At 37.5% G+C, this 25295-nt stretch overlaps 3 protein-coding genes across 4 annotated transcripts; 1 reads left to right on the top strand and 2 right to left on the bottom strand.

Moving 5' to 3' along the window:
* Nucleotides 1-967: 967 nt before the first annotated feature.
* Nucleotides 968-7590, bottom strand: tm4sf1 (transmembrane 4 L six family member 1). The gene is made up of 4 exons (XM_077717289.1): nucleotides 7192-7590; nucleotides 4135-4203; nucleotides 2941-3083; nucleotides 968-1425 (listed from the first exon to the last, which is right to left on the bottom strand). The coding sequence occupies exons 1-4, from the start codon at nucleotides 7369-7371 to the stop codon at nucleotides 1227-1229; spliced, it is 591 nt and encodes a 196-aa protein (XP_077573415.1). The 5' UTR covers nucleotides 7372-7590; the 3' UTR covers nucleotides 968-1226.
* Nucleotides 7591-10678: 3088 nt separating this feature from the next.
* LOC144196793 (glutathione hydrolase-like YwrD proenzyme) lies at nucleotides 10679-20157 on the bottom strand. 2 transcript variants are annotated; one of them, XM_077717231.1, is made up of 12 exons: nucleotides 19904-20157; nucleotides 18648-18801; nucleotides 18185-18338; nucleotides 17059-17265; nucleotides 15580-15732; nucleotides 15409-15496; nucleotides 14962-15133; nucleotides 13950-14106; nucleotides 12681-12863; nucleotides 12364-12448; nucleotides 11426-11521; nucleotides 10679-10923 (listed from the first exon to the last, which is right to left on the bottom strand). In XM_077717231.1, exons 1-12 carry the CDS (start codon nucleotides 20001-20003, stop codon nucleotides 10778-10780), a joined length of 1695 nt encoding a protein of 564 aa, XP_077573357.1. In that variant the 5' UTR covers nucleotides 20004-20157; the 3' UTR covers nucleotides 10679-10777. The 2 variants fall into 2 exon arrangements, with proteins under 2 accessions (XP_077573357.1, XP_077573358.1); XM_077717232.1 differs by lacking the exon at nucleotides 13950-14106 and having other exon boundaries at nucleotides 14952-15133.
* Nucleotides 20158-21465: 1308 nt separating this feature from the next.
* tm4sf4 (transmembrane 4 L six family member 4) lies at nucleotides 21466-24804 on the top strand. The gene is made up of 5 exons (XM_077717198.1): nucleotides 21466-21888; nucleotides 22490-22579; nucleotides 22889-23034; nucleotides 23570-23756; nucleotides 23929-24804. The coding sequence occupies exons 1-5, from the start codon at nucleotides 21718-21720 to the stop codon at nucleotides 23944-23946; spliced, it is 612 nt and encodes a 203-aa protein (XP_077573324.1). The 5' UTR covers nucleotides 21466-21717; the 3' UTR covers nucleotides 23947-24804.
* Nucleotides 24805-25295: the final 491 nt, after the last annotated feature.

Consider the following 25295-nt stretch of genomic DNA (forward strand, 5'->3'; position numbering starts at 1 on the left):
GAATACTAAAAAATAGTTTGAACGAAACTGGCCACCAAACGTACACACTGAAAATGGATCTGTTTTTATTCAACACAGCACAAACATTATAAAAATATCTCACTAATATATGTATATATTTGTGTTTATAAAACAATTGTTCACAGCAAACTAGGATTTAAGAACCAAACAAAAATGTACAACAAATAATTAGAGAAGAGAAACACGTACAAAAAATTAATTTTGGGACAAAAGAGGAAATATTGAAGTCCAAATAAAAAATAGTAATATTAATTAATGCATTTTTCTTTCACTAAACTCAAAAGAAAACGTTTAGAAGACCGCTTCAGTTAATTATCGAACAAATAACGATTATTCAATAGTTTTTTGTCTTCTTTATCGCCCAACAGTCTCAAATCAATTGGTGATAAAAACATATGATAGTTCTATATTATTCTATATTAACAGAAACAAGTATGACATATAAAAGTCTTCAAAATGAATGTCTGTGCACATCTATATTATTCATAACAAAATAAGAACAGTCGACTTAATGAACCCAATACCTCAATTGCAGTGAAGTGCTTCTTCTTTGTTCTTCTCCTTTATTTTATGGACTACAAATATGTATTGTGAAATACAGTGTTCCCTCGCTACTTCGCGCTTCAGCTATCGCGGACGCAGAACTTCGTGGATTTTTTTCAGGAAAATAAAAAATAAAAAAAATTAAGATATTAAGTTAAAATTATAAATTACACCATTTTACAAGCGGGGGAAACAAAATATTCAATAAGAATTAGTAATTGCATCAAAAAAAGGACAAGGAAATGGTCAATAACATGGTGAGAGTTCAGGAATCGCATTGATGACGTCATGGCTGTTTACAGGCGCATCTTCATCGCCCAAAAAAACTGTTCACAACTCCTAACGATGTTTCTTACGTGCAAAAAAAAACTGCAGAAGATCCTCCATCCGGACTACTATGATGTTTTTGTTTGGTGGTGCTTTTGTGCACGTGTTATACGTTTCTTTAAGCATTTTTGAAGGAGCACGCCTACTTCACGGAAATGCAGCTATTGCGGGGGGTCCCGGTCCCCATTAACCGCGATAACCGAGGGAACACTGCATCAGTTTTGTTGCTGTGTGCTTTTTTTTAAACACTAATGGATCTGAGCTGAGGCATGCATGCTGCACAGTAGACATTGCAATTTAAATTTAGCCGTAAGTAAATGTGTTGTTTTTAACTTCTAAGCATTCAAACTGTACTCTTGCTTGTAGCAACAAGGTCGACAGACAGCGTTGACTAAACCATTGCCGAGTTGTAAGAGGCATAGGATGAACTCTAGCACCGCTAAGCCCAACAGGACACACAACAGGGTCACATTCCACTCAACAATGTGCATTGGCTGGAGGCATACGGACCATGCATCTGATTGCAGCAAATATCTGAAACAGAGATACAGTAAAGAAAATCAAGAAATGCAGGAATGCACATACAAAAATATTCTGACAAAATGGAAATTGAGAAAATATTTTATATTTTGTAGCATATTTTTATTGATGTACATATTTTCATTCTATCCTGCTTAATTTTACTTAGTCGTAGTAATTCTGAGTGTCTCAAAGTGTTAGTTTTAAACTTAGGTTTTAATACTACATTGAAGTTTGTTACTGTGGAGTTCAATATCATGTACATCGCCTGGAAAGAATTTTGCTCAATAATGTGTATTAATTAATTCATTGTACATACCACTTATCCTCACATTCCAGCTAACTATGGCCACCAGGCAGGGCACACCCTGAATTCTTGGCCAGCCAATCGCAGGGCACAAGGAGACGGGCAACCATTCACAGACACACTCATACCTAGGAGCAATCAAGAGTGTTTAACCTGTTTTTTTTATATTTATCCTGCATTGTTAAACTGCCGAAACAAATTCACCTGCTTTTTCCTCTCTCATTCATTCATTTTCCACACCACTTATCTTTGTCAGTGTCAATTGTTGCTAAATCCTATCCCAGCTGACTTTGGGCGAAAGGCGGACTACGTTCTCAATTGGTTGCCGCTCAGTCGTAGAGTACACATAAAGACAGACAACCATTCACACTCACAATCACGCCACTTCTGAATCGGGTCGAACCCATACCGTCCGCAAAAGTCAGGCGAAAGAAGCACTATACCATTGGGAGGCTCTTCCCTTTTTTCATTTTAAATGATCCAAAGGCCAATCAAGATATTTACTGCCAAAACTTTCATTGATGTTGTTGATTTACTTGACTATTTAAGGATACATCAAGGGATTTAACAAACACCAACTCCCTTAATAGAAAATTGATTCAATTTTTGTAGTGGTGAGAATATAAAACTCCAATCAAATTAACGAGAAACATTTAGTGAAGTTCATATAGTGAATTCAAATATTTTTAATTTTGAACATTATGTATTATCTGCCAATCAACAATCTAGGTCGATTTCCATTAACCAGAAAATATTGGGACAAACAAATGTACTCTTCCATTCGTCATTGTTAGTTATGTCATTCCCACTATACATTAGTTATGTCATAAATTATTTTTGCTTATGCAGTGAAAGCATATTAGCCCAAATTATTGTGACAGTGGGTGCCCCAGTGGAACAAGTGGTTAGGGTGTCGGCCTCACAGCTCTGGGGTCCTGGGTTCAAATCCAGGTCACGTCCACCTGTGTAAAGTTTGAGTGTTCTCCCTGAGTCTGTGTAGGTTTCTTCTGGGTACAACAGTTTCCTCCCACATTCCAAAAACATGCATGATAGGCATGGTTGACACTCTAAATTTCCCTAAGGTATGAGTGTGAGTGTGTGTGCAATCAGATGGCCACTAATTCAGGCTGTCTCCTGCCTCTGACATAGAGTCGGGCTGGGATGGGCTCCAGCACCCCCGCGGTTCAGAAAATTAGATGAGATTGTAGACAGTATGCACCTACCGTCCTCCTTGATCTGCAAATGGGTAAGCCCACCCGTAGGAAGTGAAGCACTGTGGACCCTGTATTAAGGCTAGGCCTGAGATGATGAAGCAGTAGCTTGCCCCGATCATACCCACCATTGCAGCCAACACTGACCCACACATCTGGATGGCAACAGAATACATCATTAATTACCATATTTGTCAGATTATAAATCGCAGTTTTTGATTTATTATACTCTGGTGCTATTTATGCGTGAAATTATTAACTTTTTTTTTATTATTAACGCATCGTCTACCTCCCGAGTTGGGGGAGTTATTTAAAAGTAACATTGAGGATAAAGATTGTTTTGGATTGGATACATTTATTCATCCCGTATTCGGGAAATTTCATTGTGACAGTTGTGGGAGGATGAGAATGCAGATACAGGAAAGGCATTGTCATTGGATTTAGCAATTTGGAGTAAAACTGATAGTTTGGTAAACTTGTTAGCATGTTCTTTATGCAAGAGTTATCTGAATATCTCTTAACATGTTACATAATTAGCAGCCATGTCAGTCATGTAACGTTAGTATATACCGTACACTAATCAGCCTGCTCTATTTTATTTTTATTTTAAATTACCTTTCAACATGATATGTATGTTTTTAATGTTGGATTTTATCAGATAAATTTCCCCTAAAAATGTGACTTTTGTATACAGTACACACCAGTATACAATCCAGTGCGACTTATATATGTTTTTTTCCCTTCTCAATTATGCATTATTTGGCTGGTGCGACTTATAGACCAGAAAATACGGTAAATAAATTGAGTAAGTGTAGCGTGGATAATGTAGTCATATTGTTTGCTTTGTAAATATGCAGACAATTGCTCTAAAAGGTTCACAATAACCAATAAGATGTATTGTATAATGAAACAAATAAGTAATGTGGCAGCTGCTCTTCGAACACACACTGCATCTGCAAATGTGGCTTGACATGTGTGCGCCAAGTCTATTGTGTTGCGTGTTAACCAACAAAGGGAGCACTGTTTAATAATCACGGCTGGATTAGAATTATCATACCACTTACCAAAGGGCGTAGTGTAATCGCTGACACAAATGCTAATCAGAAATTGTTTTGTTTTGAGAAATTAATACATGAAAATGCATTGCATAGTGATATTGCCATGATGAAAAAGTAAATATTATATGCTGTTTGGTGAGTATCTTACCATAAAACTCTCATTCCAACAGCAACTGCATTTTCCCAAAGTGATGAAGGTTATAGCAGGAACAAGCATCTAAAATATAACAGGAAATTGTGTTATTTGCAAACAAATGTTACAGAAATTCCCAACTCAGAAAAAGTTTGGGTGTAATGATTTTCAAAGTGTTCCTTAAAAAATCACTATTTGTGGGATGACCAATTTTAGTTTAACACTATATGGGAGGCTCGGTGAAGCGAGTGGTTAGCACATCGGCCTCACATCTTGGGGCTCCTGGGTTCAACTCTAGGTCACGTCCACCTGTGTGGAATTTTATGTTCCTCAGGGCCTGCGTAGGTTTTCTCTGGGTACTCCGGTTTCCTCCCACATTCCAAAAACATGCATGGCAGGCTGATTGGACACTGCTTTTCATAGTAAAATCTATGATTTCATATTTCAATTTTAACCTTGTAACAGTTCGATTTTTAATCTCTTGATATTTATCCAATGAGATTTCTGCAGACACTAGTTACAACTGACTATCAACTGACGATCAACTGATTATACTTGAAAGACACTAGATTGGTGAAAAAGTGCCCTACAGTATTCTTGGACTAAAAACCCAGCCGTTGATGGAATAATTGCGTAAAACTACGATCTTTAGGCGTATTCACACATACCCTGTTTAAACTGGAACACACCTAAAGTGTGTGGTGCGCGCTGTCAATACAAAACAGTGAACTCTGGTACTTGGATTGGATTGGATAACTTTATTCATCCCGTATTCGGGAAATTACATTGTGCGGATCAAATCTGGAAGCACACATCTATTTGCACGTAATGGGCTGGAAATTGTTTGATTAGCACTACAAAAGCCAACTTGGGACGGGGTTTGGTATGGAGCATTGAGTAGACAGAATGTCTTCTGTATATTTACCCTATCAATATTGCAACATCCTCTGGTTCGCCAAACGAACCATGACAATACGAGTGTTGCAAGGTGGAGATCAATGATTGTTTACTTCTATATTTTACCAGTTTGTTGTCAAATGCTGGATTGCTTGAAAAAATGTCTGAAACGTAAATGCAACAAAAAGTCCAGACCAAAAATATTTTGGTGCATAACAAAATAGGTGAATTCACCCTTTGTTTTCAGGTTATTTGTGAGTTGTGTTGAGGCTAAATGAGAATGTGCAAAGAGAAGAAACACTTGCAAATGGGCAGTTTAAATACCCTTTCTCAAGATTGATGATCTTACTAAACAAAATATGTGCTCCAATAACTGTATTCATGTTATTCAAATACAGAAGCAACAAGTGTGCCCTAAAGTCATGTGCCTGGCTTTATTTGTCTAAATTTTAATTCCACACTGTCCTTAACTCTTCTAAATATATTTCTACTTCTTAAATATGAACGTGTTTGTCTGCTATATAATCTACCAAAGAGAAATTAATCATACATATTACAGATTATTTATAAAAGAAAATCTTGATACGGATCAGTGAAGCGGCCCGGTGGTGTGAGTGGTTAGCATGTGGGCCTCCCAGTTTGAGGGTCCTGGGTTCAAATCCAGGCCACGACCCCCCTATATGGTATTTGCCTTTGTGGATTTCCTCCCATATTCCAAAAATAGGAATGGTAGGCTGATTGAACACTCTAAATTGCCACTAGTTATGGGTGTTAGTGTGCATGGTGGTCCGTCTGGCCACCAATAGCATAAGCTCCAGCACCCACTATGACCCCCCCCCCCCCCCCCCCCAATGAGAATAAAGCGGTTCAGAAAATGAGATGAGATGATCAGTGGTATTGTATTTGCTTAAAAAAGGAGGGCATGACAAACTTCCATTCATTTATGATGAGTAATTTCACATTCCTTTTAGTTATCCAACGTTCCTTGCCCCCATCTGTCCTTATTGCTCACAGGAAGTTCAGTCACATCCTAGAGGGAGGGAAGTTCCCAAGGTCTCTCTTTTTCCCAAGCAAACGTGCACAGCACACACACAATACCATCAAATCAGTGTTGTCGTTATAGACACAGAAAAGTATTATGGGAGGAAGAATACATCTTAATGTAGTTTCTCAACCATTGTATTAGGTGTCTTCAGACTATAGGAAGATTTCCACCAAGTAAAAATAAAAGTAGAAGCCCTGACCATAATAAGGACTCATTTTAGTCATAGATCCCTCCAAATATATATTTTAGCAAATAAAAAATGAGTAAAAGCAAATTCTCAAAATTGCATCATGAAAACAAACTAAAATTAGAAAGTAAAATATGATTTCTAATCTATTTCTCCTATTGAACCCAAACAAAGTGAAAGGCTGAGTGGGAGCATAAACCCCAGAGATTGGTACCATTTAGAAGGATTTACTGTTTATTCACACAGAACGTTACTGTTCTCAGGGGACAAAGTACATAGACTGATACTGACCAAAAATACAACAACAAAGTTGTAATAATAAAGGGATAGAATTGGCCAATATAGATCCAAATTTAAATGATTTCTGGTTTCCAATTGATGCCATCGGGTAGTATATCTGTTTTTAATGGGCAATAGAAAAAAACTGTTTTACTGCATATAAACAAATCTGCTCTGAAACAATGAAGTTGATTTTATATGGAATATGATACAGATTTCAAAGAAAGTGACTTGTTCTCTACGGACAGAAAAATTGTAGTTTGTATTTCCTGCATTTCTAACATGCACAAATTAGATGACTGTCAATACAGAACTACTTTACCTGTCAGACTCAAAGAGTGTTAAATATAATGTTTGGTTATTGTACTAAGGTACATTTTAAATTCGAGCAAAAAGTACCATTTGTATTTAGAAAATCTATTTTGTACCAAAAAAAAATGTATTTGCCAGATGCATTCAATAGCCAGAACGATTTCCACTGTTAGTTAGAGGCATTTTATGAAAGTTTTTCTCTTTAAGCATGTAAATAAAATGAATAGAGTCACTGAAATACCACATAATGAACATATCATTGCTCCTTAATTTTTCCTTCTCAGAGAATGATCTCATTATACAAATAACAATGATACAAGAAGCTTAGTTGTTGTTGTTGTTTTTTACTTACCAGCAGTCCTCCACCACCCAGTCCACCAAAGTACAAGATGTAGCTGGCCAGGCGTCCTAGCTGTATATATGTCATTTCTCCCATAGGAAACAAGAGGAGCAGATTGGCAACTATACAACAGAGAGCCAAAGGTAAAAGAGCCAGACCCAAAGATCTGGCAAAGCTTACTGAGCAACACATCACTTGGCTGAAAATGTAAGAAAATCCAAAAAACAAAACTGCTACGAGGAAAGGAAGAAAATGGAATGGACTGAGAGGAGAATAGAAAGAGTGTATGGAATGGTTAGGGCAGCTGGCTGGGGGTCAGGAAACAAGCACAATTGCTGAGAATCTGCGTGTTGGACAGATAATCCTTCCCTTCAGAGATACTTCTGCAATGGAACAACATAGGCCAGGAAACACATACACAGGAAACATTCTGACCAATGGCTGTTGTGAGTTTGTAATCAGAAGTTTCCAAATGCTCACGTGAGCACGCAAGTGTGTGTGTGGTTGTGTATCCATTTTACATGGTTAATTTTCCTTGCAGTGATTAAGATTGTTACAATGACAAGTTGAATTTTGAATCAATACCCAAGTTGTGCAAAACCACACTGCATTCGTAATATACCTGTTTCATGTTTTAGTGTGAGTATGTTAGTCTTTCACAAATAAAAAAAGTAAAAAATAACAGATTTCTTTGGTTTTTAGTGTACTTTAGAATTTTCTAAACATTCCAAAACATCCTACATCTACTTTGCAATTTTCCACCCTATGCAGGGTGTTCTGATCCCCATTAACCACAACGAATGGGGGATCACTGTTCTCTACCTGTGCCTTTCCTTGTAGGTGAGAGTCATACCATCACTAAGCACATCTATATAGGTCAAAGGAGCACTTCATTACCTCTAATATTACCATGTTAGAAATCTTAAATGCTGCTAGAGTGCAGTTGATTTTTCAAGGTTTGAAAAGGTCTGTATACAGCCTCATAATCCAAATGGAATGCACTAGATCCAGATAAACTGCACTGCAATATGAAATGCCCCCAAGCCGTTGTAAGAATTCCTGTTAATCAGGGTAATTATGGGGCAAAACAACAATCTTTTAAAAACCTTAGTACCAACATGAGTTAAAGGTTGTAAGTAGTAGTAGATTAAAAGGGGAGCTAAAGCTAACAGCATTTCTACAACCAGACTTGTTTAAAAAAGTGTCTGCAGACGAAATGGGATGAAAAGAGGGTTGAAAAACTTCTTCCCCGATTACAAATGTTACACAAAATTTCGACTTTAAGATACTCTCGTTCAGGTTTGGAAGCAGGAAATGCATGTGTGGAATTGCACATATGCAAGCAGTTTCCGTTAAGGCAGTGTAGTCAAATTGGGTATCATTTATTACAGTTTTGATCATCTGATAACTGCCTATTTCATCATAATCATTGTTTATAAAAAACATTATAATTTCAAAGTGCTGTTTATCTTCTTGGCTTTTTACTTTTGCATATGTATCCCTAAGCCCAATATAGATCCAAATATGCAAAAACGAATTCATGGCTATTTTAAAACTTTACTTAAGAATTTAATCAGGTCTGCATAGGGTCACTGTATAGTGCTATTTCAAATGCAAAAACTTTCATGACAGACAGCAACATAATGAAATAGCAAAATGGGACAATAAATCTTTCCATTTACTTGTCAGGCGGCCCGGTGATGCGAGTGGTTAGGGCGTCGGCTTCAAAGCTCTGGGGTCCTGGGTTCAAATCCAGGTCCTCACACATTCCAAAGACATGCACGATAGGCTGATTGGACCACTAAATTTGTCCCCCCCCTGTATTTCAACTGCGAATGTGTGAAGCGACTGTACACTTTCAAATTCTTCGGGGTCCACATCTCTGCTGATCGAATTTGGGCTGCAAACAAGACAGTGCACGTCAAGAGAGCCAGCAGTCTACATCTCCTGAGAGTACTCAGGAAGGAGCAACAAAACACCAACCGGTGACCTTCATCGGTCTGCCATTGAGGGCATGGTGAACTACGCTGTGTCAGTGTGACCCTCAAGCTGCACAGACACCGACAGGAAAAGACTGCAAGGGTGATGAACACAGTCCAAAAGATCATCAACTGCCCCCAATCTACCCTGTCCAGCATCTACAAATCCCGGTGCCCTAAGAAGGGCAGAGAGAATCATAAAAGACAATATGCATCCTAGCTTCCACCACTTCAACCTAACATCAAAACTTGGAACATTTTGTCATTCCTGTTGAATTGACCATTTCCTGCGTTATTTTGTAATTTTCCAGAGCTATCATCAATTTCTGGTTTTTCCCAGTCACTGCCTTCACATCCATGTGGGTCATAGAAATATGGGGCGCAGTTCAGTTCGCTGCAACATCCAAAATGCAAGTCTAACCATTAATCTGCATTAAAGGGTGCCATTAATTAAACAGTTAAAAAAACATGTTTTCCTAACATAGAAAGTACAGTATGTCGCAATGCACTCCCAAACAGACAAAGTTGGAAACCTTCACGTGGTGTCTCCTGAGAGGCCGCTCGCTGCGGCCTGCGAATTCCAAAAAATACCACTCAGAGCTGCCAACAAGGAACGTGGCACCCTACGTTTTCATCCAGCCGGAGACATTTGACTGCCCCTCACCTCCGACTACCCCCCGGATGAAATAATCCGCGTTCCAGTGGCAGCTCTAGCGCTATCTGAGGGCAATCCTCAGGCGCTTGTAGTGCAACAACAACAACAACAACAACAAACACCATTTGGGGGTCTGTTTATTTGAAAGCAGGTATAAAAAAATACAATCAGAAATTGACATCTCTTCATATCGTAAAAAAAACATGTGATTATTATTTAAAATACTTAAAAATGCGGAAACTATATGAAATCATTTCTGACATGTTGGTGGATTACCATTTAAGAAATCTGATTTTTAAAAAACGTTTTTAAAATGTCTTCTCGGATAGGCTCCAGCACCCCCTGCCCTTCTTGTGAGGATAAAGCAGTTCAGAAAATGAAGGAACTAATCTCGGAATCCCTCTGTGTGACTTCCTATTAATTTTGCTTAGCTAGGTCAAATACAAAGAGGATACTGAAGAGTGAAAAAAACAGTAAACCAGTCACACACTGCAATGCTAAATTGCTAATTCACAATTCCAATTGTTAGCTGGCAGACTAAAATTGTAACAAATGGAATCTCAGAATTTCCTCTAGTGCAGGGGTCTCAAACCGATTCCGCAAAGGGCCGCAGTAGGTCCTGGTCTTTGTTTCAACCGATGCAATATTGACAGTTTATCCAATGAGGGGTCTTCTAAAATAAAGTAGCACATCGCTGCAATCAACTGATTACACTTGCAAAAGGTGTCTGCTAGTTCAGTTTGAATGAAAACCTGCATCCCCTGCAGCTCTTTGAGGACCGGTTTGAGACTGCTTATTCTAATACATCAGGCTTAGCTTCATTACTATTTTCGCCCATCCCACTACTTTATGTGTAACGTTTGAATTTCCACCTTGAATGTAACACCTCAATGTGGCAATTTACCAGCATTGTAAAATTGGCAAAAATTAACGAATTGTCTACTAAAAAGTGACTTGGAGCAGTCTAGAATCCCATGGCACATCCATCTGATCGGGGGTCTGATCCTGCCCACAACACCTTTGATGGATAGTCATTGTGATTGACGGATGAGTTCCACCAATCTCCTACTGTGATGATTTGTCCCCTCCCAAACTGAGACCTCTTGTGGCCTGCATTGATCGACAATGAAAACAAAGAAGAAGAAAAAACGTAACTTAAGGCTTGGTCGGGGTTCTTTGATGAGGTTTTGTAAGCAGCTAATTGAAATTTTCATCACAATGTTGTAAATGAGAAAGGGTACAATCAGTTATTTCTCATGAGTTGCAAAATGAAAACTCTAATAAAAAAGAAGAACTTTACTTCAAGAATAAATTCTTTAAGGAAAATGCACGGAAATGCAAATTACAATTGATGGTAATATATCTTGTATTACTTGGGTACAATTCTTTCAAAGTAGATGCTGTAAACTTTATCAAGCATGAAATGAAGAATTGTTCTTCAAGTAGAGATTTACACGATAAATGTGTTGCTCTGATGGTCCTTTCACCAAAGTTTTCACAGGGTTCTATATATATATAATTAACTGAATTTGTGGTGATAAAAGTCAACTTAAACAGTATATTAGCAATGGACTGAAAACTAAAATACAAGCATTAAATGACCAAAAAGTACCTGTGACTGGCCAGTTAACTTTATGGCCGCATTTTCTTAGAGTCTCAGCAACCTCCTGTTGGATCCCTTCCTCCAAATTCACTGACCATTGCTTTTCTATGCCGAGAGAAAGACCAATTAGGAAATAAACTACTAAAAGAATTAGTAATAGACATGGAGTTTCAAGCATGCTAACACTATGTTGACTTTACATTCTGCAATTTTGTACCATCTCTTTATAAGTCGCAGGGGTTGATGTTTAGGGGAAAAGTAATGGTTTACAGAGCACAATATATAATATTTTAGGTGATACTGGGGTGAGGCTGACAATTGATTTGTCAGTCTTGGCATGCTTGTTGGTATATCAGTTATCTCTTGAGGGAAGGTGTTATAATTAGGCCTGCAGATAATTACCACACTAATTTACACCTAGAGGCAATATGAAATAGTATGTCATGACTAATGAACAATTATATGGCAAGTGACTATTTTAATAGAACTTAACCCCTTAAAGGCAGTGATTAGGGCTAGAATTAGGGGTTAGGGTTGGTTTGGGGTTGTGGAATCATTTTAATGGCTTAATAAATAATTTTCATATAATTTTCTCTCGTTTTGGGATGTTTCTCACAATGTTCATACAAAATTGGGACACTTTGATCATTTTTAAAGGGTTTAATTGTTAGGGTTTTTTTAGGAGCATAGAATGAATTAAGAGAATTTTTATATAAAGTACTACTCATAAAACAAGTTCCGAAACCAATTAATTTTGTAAGTAGAGATGCCCCTGAACTGTGGTTATGGTCTCCAATAACACTCTAAAATCATTGTTATATATATTTGTATGTGTATTTAGCTCATTGGCTGCCATTGATAATTCAGCCAAGGATTTAAATGATTGTCCTATAAAAGGATAAGTAAAGCTAAGATATTATTGTCGTATTTGAAAGAGCAGGCAATACCTTTAAGGTCATATTCTACATAGACCCTGGGTGAATCAAGTGCTTGCTGCGGATTCATCCCAAACTCCAACATGTTACACAAAACCTAAAAAAAGAAAGGTTATAGATTTGTTATTGTTCTTGATTGTATTTCCAGAATAGTGCAAGATTTTCCTGATTTAATTTCTTAAAAAATAATTTACCTAAACTAACCGTGTATAGAGTTTAAAGAGTCTCTGCTATTCCTCAATTAGACAATTAGCTGCTTTTTAGGTGTTTCACAAAAATCATTTTAGACCTGTGATCTAAACAAGAACTATGTATATATTTCTCAATACCTGAACATGTCCTTGTGGTTGCATCATCCCGCCCATTACGCCTAAAGAGGCAAGAAGTTGCAGCTTTTCAGATTTAGTTGCACAGTTAGTGAGGAGTGCAGGTATTATTGTGTGGTATGGCCTCTTCCCTCCAGCCACACAATTCCTACTGTTATGATCAAGAGAGAAGTTGGCCCCGCGATTCTGTGGGGGTCAGCAGATTTCACCAAATCATTATACTAAAACAAAAACAAAAAAAATCAATACTTATGTTATTTTAAAAAAGTTATTCATATCGACAAAAGCATGAAGACACATCAATAATCCTGACAGCAATGGACCTTTAACTCCAGTGATTCTGCTTTCTTACCTATAGCTTTTAAAGTATATTTTGGTACATTTACTTGGATTGTGTACTTCAATCTATTTGTTACTGCTGAGTTAAGTTGATTTAACATGTGTTAAGTAACATTTGTTTGATAGTTTAAAATGACTGCAAAAGTGATGGCTAACAATGGTCAAATGACTGGTAATCACTACATGTTCAGACAGAGTAAATAACACAATATACAAGAGGAAAAAAAAGTCCAACTTTACTGTAAGAAAAATATGCAATGAATACAAAGATAGAAAAAAATAAACCATGTGGCAAAACATCATAGGAATACTGATTCTGATGAATTCAGCGTGATGATCTCATCTTATTTTCTGAACTGCTTTATCCTCATTAGGGTCGCGGGGTTATGCTGGAGCCTATCCCAGCTGACTCGGGGCCAGAGGCAAGGGACACTCCGAATTGGTGACAAGCCGATCGCAGGGCACAAGGAGACAGACAACCATGCACACTAACACCCATACCTAGGGGCAATTTAGAGTGTTGGAATGTGGCAGGAAACCGGAGTACCCAGAGGAAACTCACGCAGGCCTTGGGAGAACATGCAAACTCCACACAGGTGGACATGACCCGGATTTAAACCAAAGACCCCAGGGCTACGAGGCAGACGCGCAAACCACTCGCTCCACCGGGCCATCAAAAACTTTATTAGCAGGAAAAAAATGGTGAGAGAAGATTAGACACCTGAAACCAGAAACTATCTAAAGATAATTTCCATTATTGTATAAAAAGAGAATGTGAATAGGTGAATAGGTTTTCGATATAGGTTGTCGATGGGAGGGTGAAATGATCAGGTAGTAAACTATACTATACTATTCACTAAATTTGACTAGTGGAATTTAATTTTGCTGCATATAACACACAAAATGAAACATTTTGGCACTGCATAACCACACCTGAAGAGAGAAACCACAGTCTTTTGGCACGAGCCCGGTCCCGAAGCCCATATATGTGCTGTTGACGAAAGAACAGGCATTGCCTTGACTGTCAACCACACAGAAATAAACTGTGTCACTTCCTATTATCAGTGAAGGCTCTACATCATCCATGGCCCTAGGACACACACGATTGATAAACATTTAAGTTTCTCAATAAAGTTCAGTTTTATTGTAATTTATAGTATTTAAAACAAAAGTTTAAAAAAAAACTGCTATGTCAAACTGTAGGTACCCGGACGTTTTGTCGATGGACACTTCGTCCCCGGATGTTTCGTCAAACGGACGTTTGGTCACCGGGCAGTTCGTCAAACTGACATTTAGTCGCCGGACATTTCGTCGATATAACCTTTTGCTATATCTAGTAGGGTTACTAAATGGTTTAGTCTGTCATGACATTATTGTTTACCAGTATCATGAGTATGAACAAAATAATGTCACATTTGTAATCAATTAATTGTGATTGGATGAATTATTGAATAATCATAAAAATATAAATAATACACATCTTATGTGAGTGAATTTCAAAATAGTTGTTCAAAACATCATTGGAAAAATTAATATTAGCATTTATCTTCAAAAGTGACACGGGGTGCTGGAGCCTATCCCAGCTCGTAACTACAGGCATCAGGCGTGGCACACCCTGAGATGGTGTCAGCCACACTGTCCAAGGATGTGGGAGGAAACAAGAGTACCCGGGAAAAACACCCAAGCAAGCAACATACAAACTCCACACAGGAAGGTCCGAACCTGGGATTGATCTATGTACTTAGATACAAAGTCTTATTTGCTTAGCTGAGGTGCTGTTGCCAAAATCCACATTCACTCCAGGCAGGACAGTACAAAAAGGAACAAAGGGAAAAGGGGGGAGGCTTGAGGGCAAGAGCAGTCCACACACCAATCTAAAGTCAACAGAGAGTGACAGTCTCACACCGGTACGAACTAAAACACACAGAGACTCACAGAGGAGTACCTGTTCATGTTAATGAGTTGTGCTCGCTGGCTGCTGAAGTCTTTTTTTAGAAGGCTTTCAAGTGGAATTGCCACATGGTCTGGGTCACACACAAAGCTATGAGCATCTGTTAGAGCCAAGCGTACAGCCTCCACAAAAATATGGATGTAATCTGCACTGTTATGACCAGAAGCTGTAAATAAACAAAAGCATTTAAATTCTCTTCATTTTATTATTGAAAACAGAAAAGAAAAAGAAGCTATCATGTTACTGCCACAAGCATTTAGGTTACTTAGGTTAGTTAGGTCACTCTTTGTAGCTCCACTCAATATTGGGTGTATTTTTTTTAAGTGTTATGTGAATTAGGTGCACTGCTACATTAAATTTAAATTCCCCATCTGTGCTAGGTTGGTGTTAAAGGGAAATTGGACATATATCATCAGACCAAGCTTCCAGTGTCATGGTTACCTTTGAGAGGGAAGTTCTCCAGGATGTTGAGCAACAGCAGAGCAGCCAACCCTTGGCTGTTGGGAGGACACTCCCATAGGCACACACCCTGAGCACACAATGAAATCATTTACATTGCTAACTTTGCCAATCAAACAAAAATCCAATAAGCAACTGAAACTTTCAAGTCACCTTGTACTTTGTGCTTATAGGTGTAACAACATCACTGTCATGGCTTCTGAGGTCATCCAAAGTCATGACTCCTCCATGTTGGATGATGATATCGGTGATGGCTTGGGCAACTCTGCCTTGATAGAAAGCTGCTTTTCCATGTTGCCCCAATTCCTATTTCATAAATTATTTGTAGTAAATGTAAGGAAAGGAAATCAGAATCCTACCAAAATAAATCCATATGCAATTACTCTGGGGATGTAATGTCCTTTTAGCAAATAGCTAAACTGTCTCGAGATTTGTAAATAGGACTGAAAAGAAAAATAAACATGCATTGAAATTGAGCCATATCATTACGCTGTGTGAAGAAATATGACATGTATCTCTTCATAAAGATATTCAATACGGCTAATCATTTCCCTTCCCAATCCCAGTCCATATAACTGATTAAACCATGGTTCTTCCGGTCATTCTTAGCATTATTAGTCATTATTAGTTCACGTATTTAATCATGTGACTCGATCAATGTATTTAACAGGATGGTGTATGGTCATAGACAGTAAATACTTCAAAGAACTTACACACCATCATCCCCGAGGATTGACCTCAAATGATAATATGGAAAGTTGGAAACCTAACATCACTGAAAGTGAGGTCGCAGCCATTGTTTCTCTATGTCAGGTTGGGTGGAGTATAAATGTATGTCGTATATGTGTATGCGTAGTAATTCCATATTGTGACATGGCAATTGTCAGCATGCCAATCTATGTTAATCATTAAATGTCTCTAAGATAAGGTTCACCAACTCTGCAGTATATCCATCCATCCATCCACTTGCAACATTTGACGGATGGAGCCTATCCCAGTTGACTTCGTATAAAAGGCAAACTACACTCTAAACAGGTACCCAGTCAGTCATAGGGCATACAATGAGAAAGACAACCAATCATACTCACAATCACACCGCCATTGAGCGGGAATCAATCCCACTCTGCCCGGACCAAAGTCAGACGAATCTAACTCTACATCAGAGGTCGCCTAGTCCGGTCTCCGAGAGCCCCCTGACTGTTTTCCATATTTCCCTCCTATACTACACCTGAATCAAATGATCAACTCATCTGTAAACTGTCCAGAAGCTGGATACTGATCTAGATTATTTAATTCAGGTGTGTTGGCCGAGGGAGATGTGGAAAACAGACCAGATTGGGGGCTCTCGAGGACCAGACTTGGCCACCCCTGCTCTATACCATCAACGACATACTCTGCAAAATACTTAATACAAAATCATTGTTGAATTCAATAAAAAGTAAAGTACTCATCCAGCAGAAAAATATTCCTCCAGGACGATTAGGCTGATTTGGATTCATAACGGACAAAGTTGCAGACAATAATGAGGTATACTAAATTAAATTCTACCAAAGTATATCCCCTAACCCAAGTATTCATTTTGGCAATGCATATGTATTCAAAGTTATTCTTATTTTTGTTTGATTGGTGTACCTTGAGAGTTTGGGCTAGGGCAGGGTTACGAAATAGTTGTCCATGTTTGGGTGGTTCATTGTCAATCAGCAGGGCTCCATCCAGTTCCCTTCCAGCATCTCGTAGTTTACCAACCCACTGTTTCCAATGGTGAGCGGTGACTTCAGCAACAGGAAACCCCACCTCAGCTAGTTCCACTGCCCCATTGAGCACCTCCTGCAAGGCCAGCTATGGGAAGCAGCAAAGGAAACACATGCAGATTACCTCACTGGAAATAAAGCAGGAAGTATGATTCATTGTTTTGAAAAGAAATATACGACAGTGAGTTATAATTGAATCTGGACAGGTGATAAGACTATTTTTAAGTTCATTCACAGTGTCTGACTGGGTTCTTATTCAAAGATATGTTTTATCACAAACATGGAAAAACTTTGCTTTAATGGTCTGTTCTAGTCTACTCAGGTGCCCTAGATAAGATTTCATAATTTTCAATATAGCAATTCATCACTGTCACCAGAATTTCCAGATAAGAAATTGGAAGAAAAACCATAAAAAACACTGCTTTTGTGCAAATGGAACATCAAGCAAATATAACGTACAGTATTTTTCACTACATTTCCATCCATTGTATTGGAAAATGTACCATTTTCTTTAAACCCATATTTTGGAGAATTTGAGATGAAGAACATGGACCATAAAACATACCTATTCATCGCAACTAATTTTTAAGCCTAATAATTTATAGCAGGTCGCAAAAATTGTATGTTAAGTTACATTTACAACTATGGACAGCATCGAATGTTCACTGAGACTGAGAAATAGGGGGGAAAAAAGCCACACAACTTCTAGGAGAACTTTGTTATTTCTCTTTGGAATCTTGAAGCCAACATCCAATGATACATTGACGAGAAACATAAATGTTTGCGTGAAAGTTTTCAATTGGATAAGCCAAACACTAATCCAGTGAAGTGTCTGTGAGTCTTGAATTTGTACTATCTTCTCCCATACTTTCTTTGCATGAATGGCTGTGACTGCTTGTGGTGTAGTATGTCAATGATTTGTTGAAATACACATTTTTAAGATAAATGAATTGATTTATGGCCTACTTACTCATACATAGACATAAAAAAAAGCAAGACATTCAAACCTTATGACTACCAAACATCTCTATGGTATCACACCAGCACGCAGGTGCCCCCGGTACTGTAACATTCAGAGCATCAAACACTGGAGGGGGATCATTAGCACTGTACATCCGACCCTTTAGGTACTCCAGAGTCAGGCCTTTGGGAGAACGACCACTATATCACAAAAGAGAGAATGCTTTCAGTATATACTATAACAGGGGTGCCCAACCAATTCCACAAAGGGTCGCAGTGGGTGCACATTTTTGTTCCAACTGATCCAGCACAGACAGTTTAACCCATGAGGGTTCTTCTGAAACCAGGAGGACCTAACGGCAATCTTCTGATAGCACATTTAAGACACCAGATTAGTGAGATTTTTTTTTCGGTTGGACTGAAAACCTACACCCACTACGGGCTTTGATCAATGGTTTGGACACCCATGTACTATAAAGTCAATATGAAAATAAAAAGACAAGTGCCGACCTGCCGTTTATCCCTTTGATCTCACCGGTGCTGCTGTTAAAGAACAGGCAGAAGGCATCGCCACCAAGGCCGGTGCTGCATGGTTCTGTAACTGCTAGAGCTGCTGCTACGGCGACCGCAGCATCTGCAGCATTACCACCGCGCTTCAGAACATCTGGATAAATAGACGAACCAATGCTTATTGGTGAAGTACTACTGCACAGTTCAAAACCAGGAGTCCTCATCCATACTGTCTTATTTAATGTACACATGTGAATTCTATTGTAAGGGTGACACATCATGCAAAAGTTTGATATTTTCAACAAATGTGTGTTATGTGTATGTCATAAATGGGCCATATTTGCTGTTAGGGGTGAAAGCCACAAATTTCGTCACATGATTCAATATTCCCCGACATTACAGTCTGCTACAATTTGATTCTAATGAAGCTTGTTTGATTGATTATATGTAATATTTTGTAAATTCATTCATCGGTAGTTTCGATTCACACTGGAGGGCCATTATGTCTTCCAACTAGGCTGCCAAAATTAATTGATTAATAAATTGACAGTTTTCTCAATTGTGCTAATTGGACATTTAAATTAGTACAAATGTTTGCAATTATTGATTGAAAATGAGGAAACATGGAATAATCCACAATCTTCATTTGAATTTCATCTTAAAACAGTAAGTTGGCACTCATCATTTACTTTCTCGGGCAACAAAAAATGATGCGGTGGGCCAGATTTGGCCCACCGGCCACCACTTTGACACAGGTGCTCTAGACTCTAGAGCAGGGGTTGGGAACAATAAACAATTCATATTTTCCAATGTTATTCCTTGAGAGCCATTCTCCAAATTTAAAAGTCAAAATACATATAAATGGGTGCCTATGTTTTTAGCAATTTCACCACTTTTAAAGTGGAAAAAACTACTTTTGACATTCTTATGCAGTTGCTAATAAATGAGAGTATGCATTCCAGAAGACTCTGTTGCAAAAAAAAAATAAAGCAGCTCTAAATGTAGTAACTGGTTTCCATATTTTAACTCGCAGGTTAGCGGAGAGTCAGATCCACCCATCAAAAGAGCCACATGTGGCTCCTGAGCCATAGGTTCCCTACCCCTGCTCTAGAGCCACTCTTACTACTAGAACTGCTGAGCCCTGATTTTTTTTTTAAATTATTATTATCAATGGGGATTTTTACTCCACGCGGGGGTTGTCCGGTCACCGCGATAATCGAGGTATTACTGTACTCATAACAACTTTGCACACTCACCCAGTCCAACAGCGGAAGCGAGAGTCTGGCTGGACGCCACACAGCCGTGTAAACACACCACAGGTGACCGACGTGAAGAGAAACTCAAGTCGGTGTCCATGGAAACCTGTCTTTTAAAAGCTTTGCGCTGCAATAAAACTACTGTAGTGTTTCAATGTGTGCAATGAAAAAAAGCTGGGGCGAATGTAACGCCGAACTGAGGCAATCTGTTTATCGTGGAGCGTTTGCTTTTCCTCTGCCACGACGTAATCGAGTTTCGCTCACGTCGATGAATGAAAGTGCTGCGCTGTGAAATGTACGTCCCAGAAATGTAGCGTTAAAATAACACCTTAAATCAATATTATTTTCTGAATTGAATCAGATTTGGACGATCAAAAATAAATTAAAAAAAACATGCAAAATATGCATTGATTTTCAAATGCACTTTTGTGCTTTTTGGAGCTGTCCATATATGACCCTCTCTTGTTATTGTGGGCAAATGGACACATATAGACACAAATAGACATAAATATAATCTCATCTCATTTTCTGAACCGCTTTATCCTCACTAAGGTCGTAGGGGTGCTGGAGCCTATCCCAGCTGACCTCAGGCCATAGACGGGGGGAAGCAATATATAGATAAAGCCTTTTGGGACTATAACTAACTACTGAAAACTAGTTTGCATTTGCCATTATGGTATAAATAAATATGCAAAATTAGACTAACATGGGCCAACTTGGAGTACTTTATACTGCCAACTAGGTATCAATCCAAAACTACTAGCCAATTTTATTTATCGGGTAAAAAGTAAAAAGTCTGCGTTGAAGTGTAATACAAGATCTGGACCACCATTTTTTAAGAAGAGGCTTCAAATATTGTTGATGCAGCACTGTATATAAAAAAAAATATATATATATATATATATATATATATATATATATATATATATATATATATATATATATATATATATATATATATATATATATATATATATATATATATATATATATATATATATATATATATATATATATATATATATATATATATATATATATATATATATATATATATATATATATATATATATATATATATATATATATATATATATATATATATATATATATATATATATATATATATATATATATATATATATATATATATATATATATATATATATATATATATATATATATATATATATATATATATATATATATATAATTGGAAATACTAAAGGCTTTTTTCCTGTTACTCATTGTGCATTTTCAGGATTCAGATCAACCATGAGAGATCTGCTCTATTGATCAAATACCTCTCTCTCCCACCCAGACAAAAAACAAATGGTAAAAGATTAACCACAGTATCTTCACTCGGATTTCTCTATGCACACACTGATACACCATCATCCCTCACCAATGTGTGTTTGCATGAAGTGTATTCATGGTGTTTTGTGGGTGTGTGTGCTGTTACATGTGAGACTTTGCATTATTACAGCTTGTGGTTGTAAAAGTGTGGAAATGACGTCACATTAAAAACAAGGTGAGGGGCTATAAAGGCTGAAATTTTGTATCAACCACCTTGTATTGAAGTGCACAGGTGAGGTGGATTAGGCCACATCATTAAAGAAGACTTTTTTCCACCTGGAATATTAGATTTAATTTGAAAAGCCACATTTTTAACTGAGAAAGTACAAATATATATATTTTTCTGGTTCGTTGGTAATCATAACATTGAATATTTTCCTGATTTTGAACCTTAGGGTGTGGTTCTTTTGCCATTGGAATTGCAATCAGTGATATTTTGGGTTTATAAGATTACTACAATGTGCTCTGGAGGCTTCGCTAAGTGTCTGGGGATCACTCTGATGCCCTTGGCAATTGTATGTGTGCTGTGCAACATACTTCTCTTTTTTCCTGGTGGGAAGGTTGTGGATAGTAATCAGATCACTGAAGAAGTCTGGTACTTTGGAGGAATGTTGGGATCTGGGGTTTTGGTAAGTTTGTTTTATTATTGAAAGTTTTTTGTTGTCATTATACTTGTAATAATGACATCTGTATCTGTACCAACGTTTTTTTCTTCATAATACTGGAGTCTGAGATTTGGATTGTATATATCACAGGCGTCAAAGTGTTGGCACGGGGGCCAAATCTGGCCCGCCGCATCATTTTTAGTAAATCATGAGTGCCGACATTCTGTTTTAGGATCAAATTAAAATGAAGAGTATGGGTGTATATTAGATTTCCTGATTTTCCCCCTTTTACATCAATAATTGCAATTTTTTAATCAATTTTTCCTGTGTTTTTAGTTCAAAAATATTTTTGTAAAATCTAAAAATATATTTTGAAAAAAGCTTAAATATGTTTTTTTAGATCTGTGAAAAAAAACAGAATATTCAGGGACTTTAATCCAGTTCATTTAATCCATTTATTAAAAAAAAATCTAAATATTCAATCTAAAATGGTCTGACACCCCTTGCTATTTATTCTTTGTTTGTTTTTAGTACCCTGTGTTGAAGCTTTTTGCTGACTTATGTAAACCTTAACCAAACTAGAAACTGGTCTCTTATAAAAACATTTTGTTATTGCTGAATGCAGATGATTTTCCCTGCACTGGTCTTCCTGGGTCTGAAGAACAATGACTGCTGTGGTTGCTGTGGCAATGAAAGCTGTGGGAGGAGATTTGCGGTTAAGTATTTTATGTTTACACTTTATTTCCCTCCATAGAACTATTTATATAGTAGATGTGATTCTTAAAAAATCAAGAGACAAGACTAGACAGGTTTTAAAATTTTCTGGGATATTTTTTTCTTCTTTCATCACACGCGACACAAATGATGAATTGTTTTGCTATTTGTTGTCCTTATTGATAGAATCACTTACTGTACTGCCATGTAAAATCAGAAAAAAATAATGAGTCCTGAAAAAGTAATTAACATGTAAACATGTAGACCTTTGATTGTTCAATCATCATTTTTTTCTTTTCTTTGTTTACAGATGCTGAGTTCCATACTGTTTGCAGCTGTGGGTCTTGCAGGGGCCGCTTATTCAGTCATAGTTTCAGCTGTTGCCATTAACCATGGACCCAAATGTCTGAATGAAATGAACAATACCAAGGAGTGGTCGTACCCTTTCAATGATGGGTATGAAGTTGCTATTTGTAGACCTATCCTGTCACTAGTAAGAAGAGAATATATTAGCACAGTACTATAAGCATAACTAGTATAGTCTCATCTCATTTTCTGAACCGCATTAACCTCACTAGGGTCGCGGGGGTGCTGGAGCTTATCCCAGCTGACTTCGGACCAGAGGCGGGGGACACCCTGAATTGGGGCCAGCCAATCGCAGGGCACAAGGAGACAAACAACCATTCACGCTCACACTCCTTCCTAGGGGTAATTTAGAGTGTCCAATTAGCCTACCATGAATGTCTTTTGGAAGTGGGAGGAAACCGGAGTACCCGGAGTAAACCCACACAGGCCCGAGGAGAACATGCAAACTCCACACAGGTGTGCCGACCTAGATTCGAACCCAGGACCCCAGAGTTGTGAGCCCGATGTGCTAACCACTCGCTCCACCAGGCTGCCACTCTCATTAAATGTTTTTTGAAAAATGATAATCTGTATATCTGGAAGTAGCATGCAAACATTTTTCTTCTTGCATTCTCCCCATCTGCAGAAACTATCTGTCTAACTCAAGCATGTGGTCCAAATGCATTGAGCCTCCTGGTGTGGTGTCATGGCATCTCTCCCTATTCTCTGTTGTACTGGTTATGGGTTTGATCCAGATGGTCCTGTGTGCTGTGCAGGTGATAAATGGGCTTCTAGGAGCTCTGTGCGGAGACTGCTGTGGCTGCTGTGATGGGGTTAGTATGTTTTCATTGACTGTTAATAAAATCGAACAAATAAACTACTGAGCTTTGAGTATTTCAGGAAAGTTCCTTACATACATGTTCATGCATTCTTTGATAGATTCAGACATTTATTGGTATGACCTTAATGGACCATTACTTAAATTTAATTGTGCTTGTCTTTCAGAATGATGGAGCTGTTTGAAGAATATCAATGGCTGGGGATCAACTTTGGGTGGAATTCATCTTTATTTATTCTTCATTTTGAAAAATATATTTTCTCGAAAGAGCTACTTGATTAGTGTTGGGTGTATTCTGTAACAACACTGCTGAAATGATGGTGCTCAGTTTTAAGAAATTTCAACATGTTATGTTCCATTTTTTAAAAACATTTTTAGTTGCTTATTTACTTATTTGCAGTGCACGGTTGTTATTTGAACTTTGAGTAAAACATCTTTGTCATTATGAAAAATTTACTTTACTTTTAAATACATGAATCTTCCTGTCACAAGTCATGCAACTGTCCACATTTGATATGAGTGTCCCCCGGTGTGCTTTTTGGGTGTTTTTTTTTATTCATGAGAAACCATAGCTGTGTGAAAGCACCTGTACTTTAGACATAATAAAAAAATTAAATAAAAAAAACTAATCTAATATAATTTTCCTTTTTTCTTATTTAAATGTTGGTTGACCTTGAATAAAAAGTAATACCAAATGCTCCGACAGAAATTTGAGATATGAGTAAAATTACGAGCAAATATTTGCCTTGGGATAGGAGACAAATTTTATTCTACGAGCATATGAGACAGCCAGTCCTATTGTGAGGACACTATTGTGCATCATTTTGTAGGTTATTTTTAAAAACTCTGGCTAAACGGAAAGGTGGCAGTGAGACAAAGACACACTCCGCATCGTACTGAATAATGTCTCATTTTAGTAATGAACATCATAACCACTAGATAGTTATTTGTTATTCTGTTAGTAGATGATGAATTAGAACCAAAACAAATGTTTTTCCACTGTATTATCCTGTTTTTGGTGTTTTTTTCCCAGAAGGGTGGGAACAAATGTATTGGCATTTAGTTAATTTCTATGTTAAAAGTTGATTTGAGATAAGAGTAAATCGACATACGAGCTTGGTGCCGGAACGCATTAGGCGCGTATGTCACGGTATTTCTGTATACATACAATAATGTATTGCAGGGGGATTAGAACCAATAAAAAAAATCCATTATAATATCCTGTTTTTTGTTGTGTTTTTTTAGAGGGTGGGAACAACTTAAATTATATTTAGTTCATTTCTATGGTAAAAGTTGATTTGCGATACGAGTAAATCAACATACGCGCTCGGCCCTGGAAGCCCGTATCTCAAGGAATTACTTTATAAATAATATAACGGATTGTAGAGGGATTAGAACAAATAAAAATCATTTTCCACGGTAATATTCTGTTTTTGGTGTTTTTTTCAGAGGGTGGGAACGAATTAGTCCGTATTTAGTTATTTTCTATGGTAAAAGTTGATCTGAGATATGAGTGAATCGGCATTCGAGCTTG

Source organism: Stigmatopora nigra, chromosome 5 (genome assembly GCF_051989575.1).
Source record: "Stigmatopora nigra isolate UIUO_SnigA chromosome 5, RoL_Snig_1.1, whole genome shotgun sequence".
In the NCBI taxonomy this organism is placed as follows: domain Eukaryota; kingdom Metazoa; phylum Chordata; class Actinopteri; order Syngnathiformes; family Syngnathidae; genus Stigmatopora; species Stigmatopora nigra.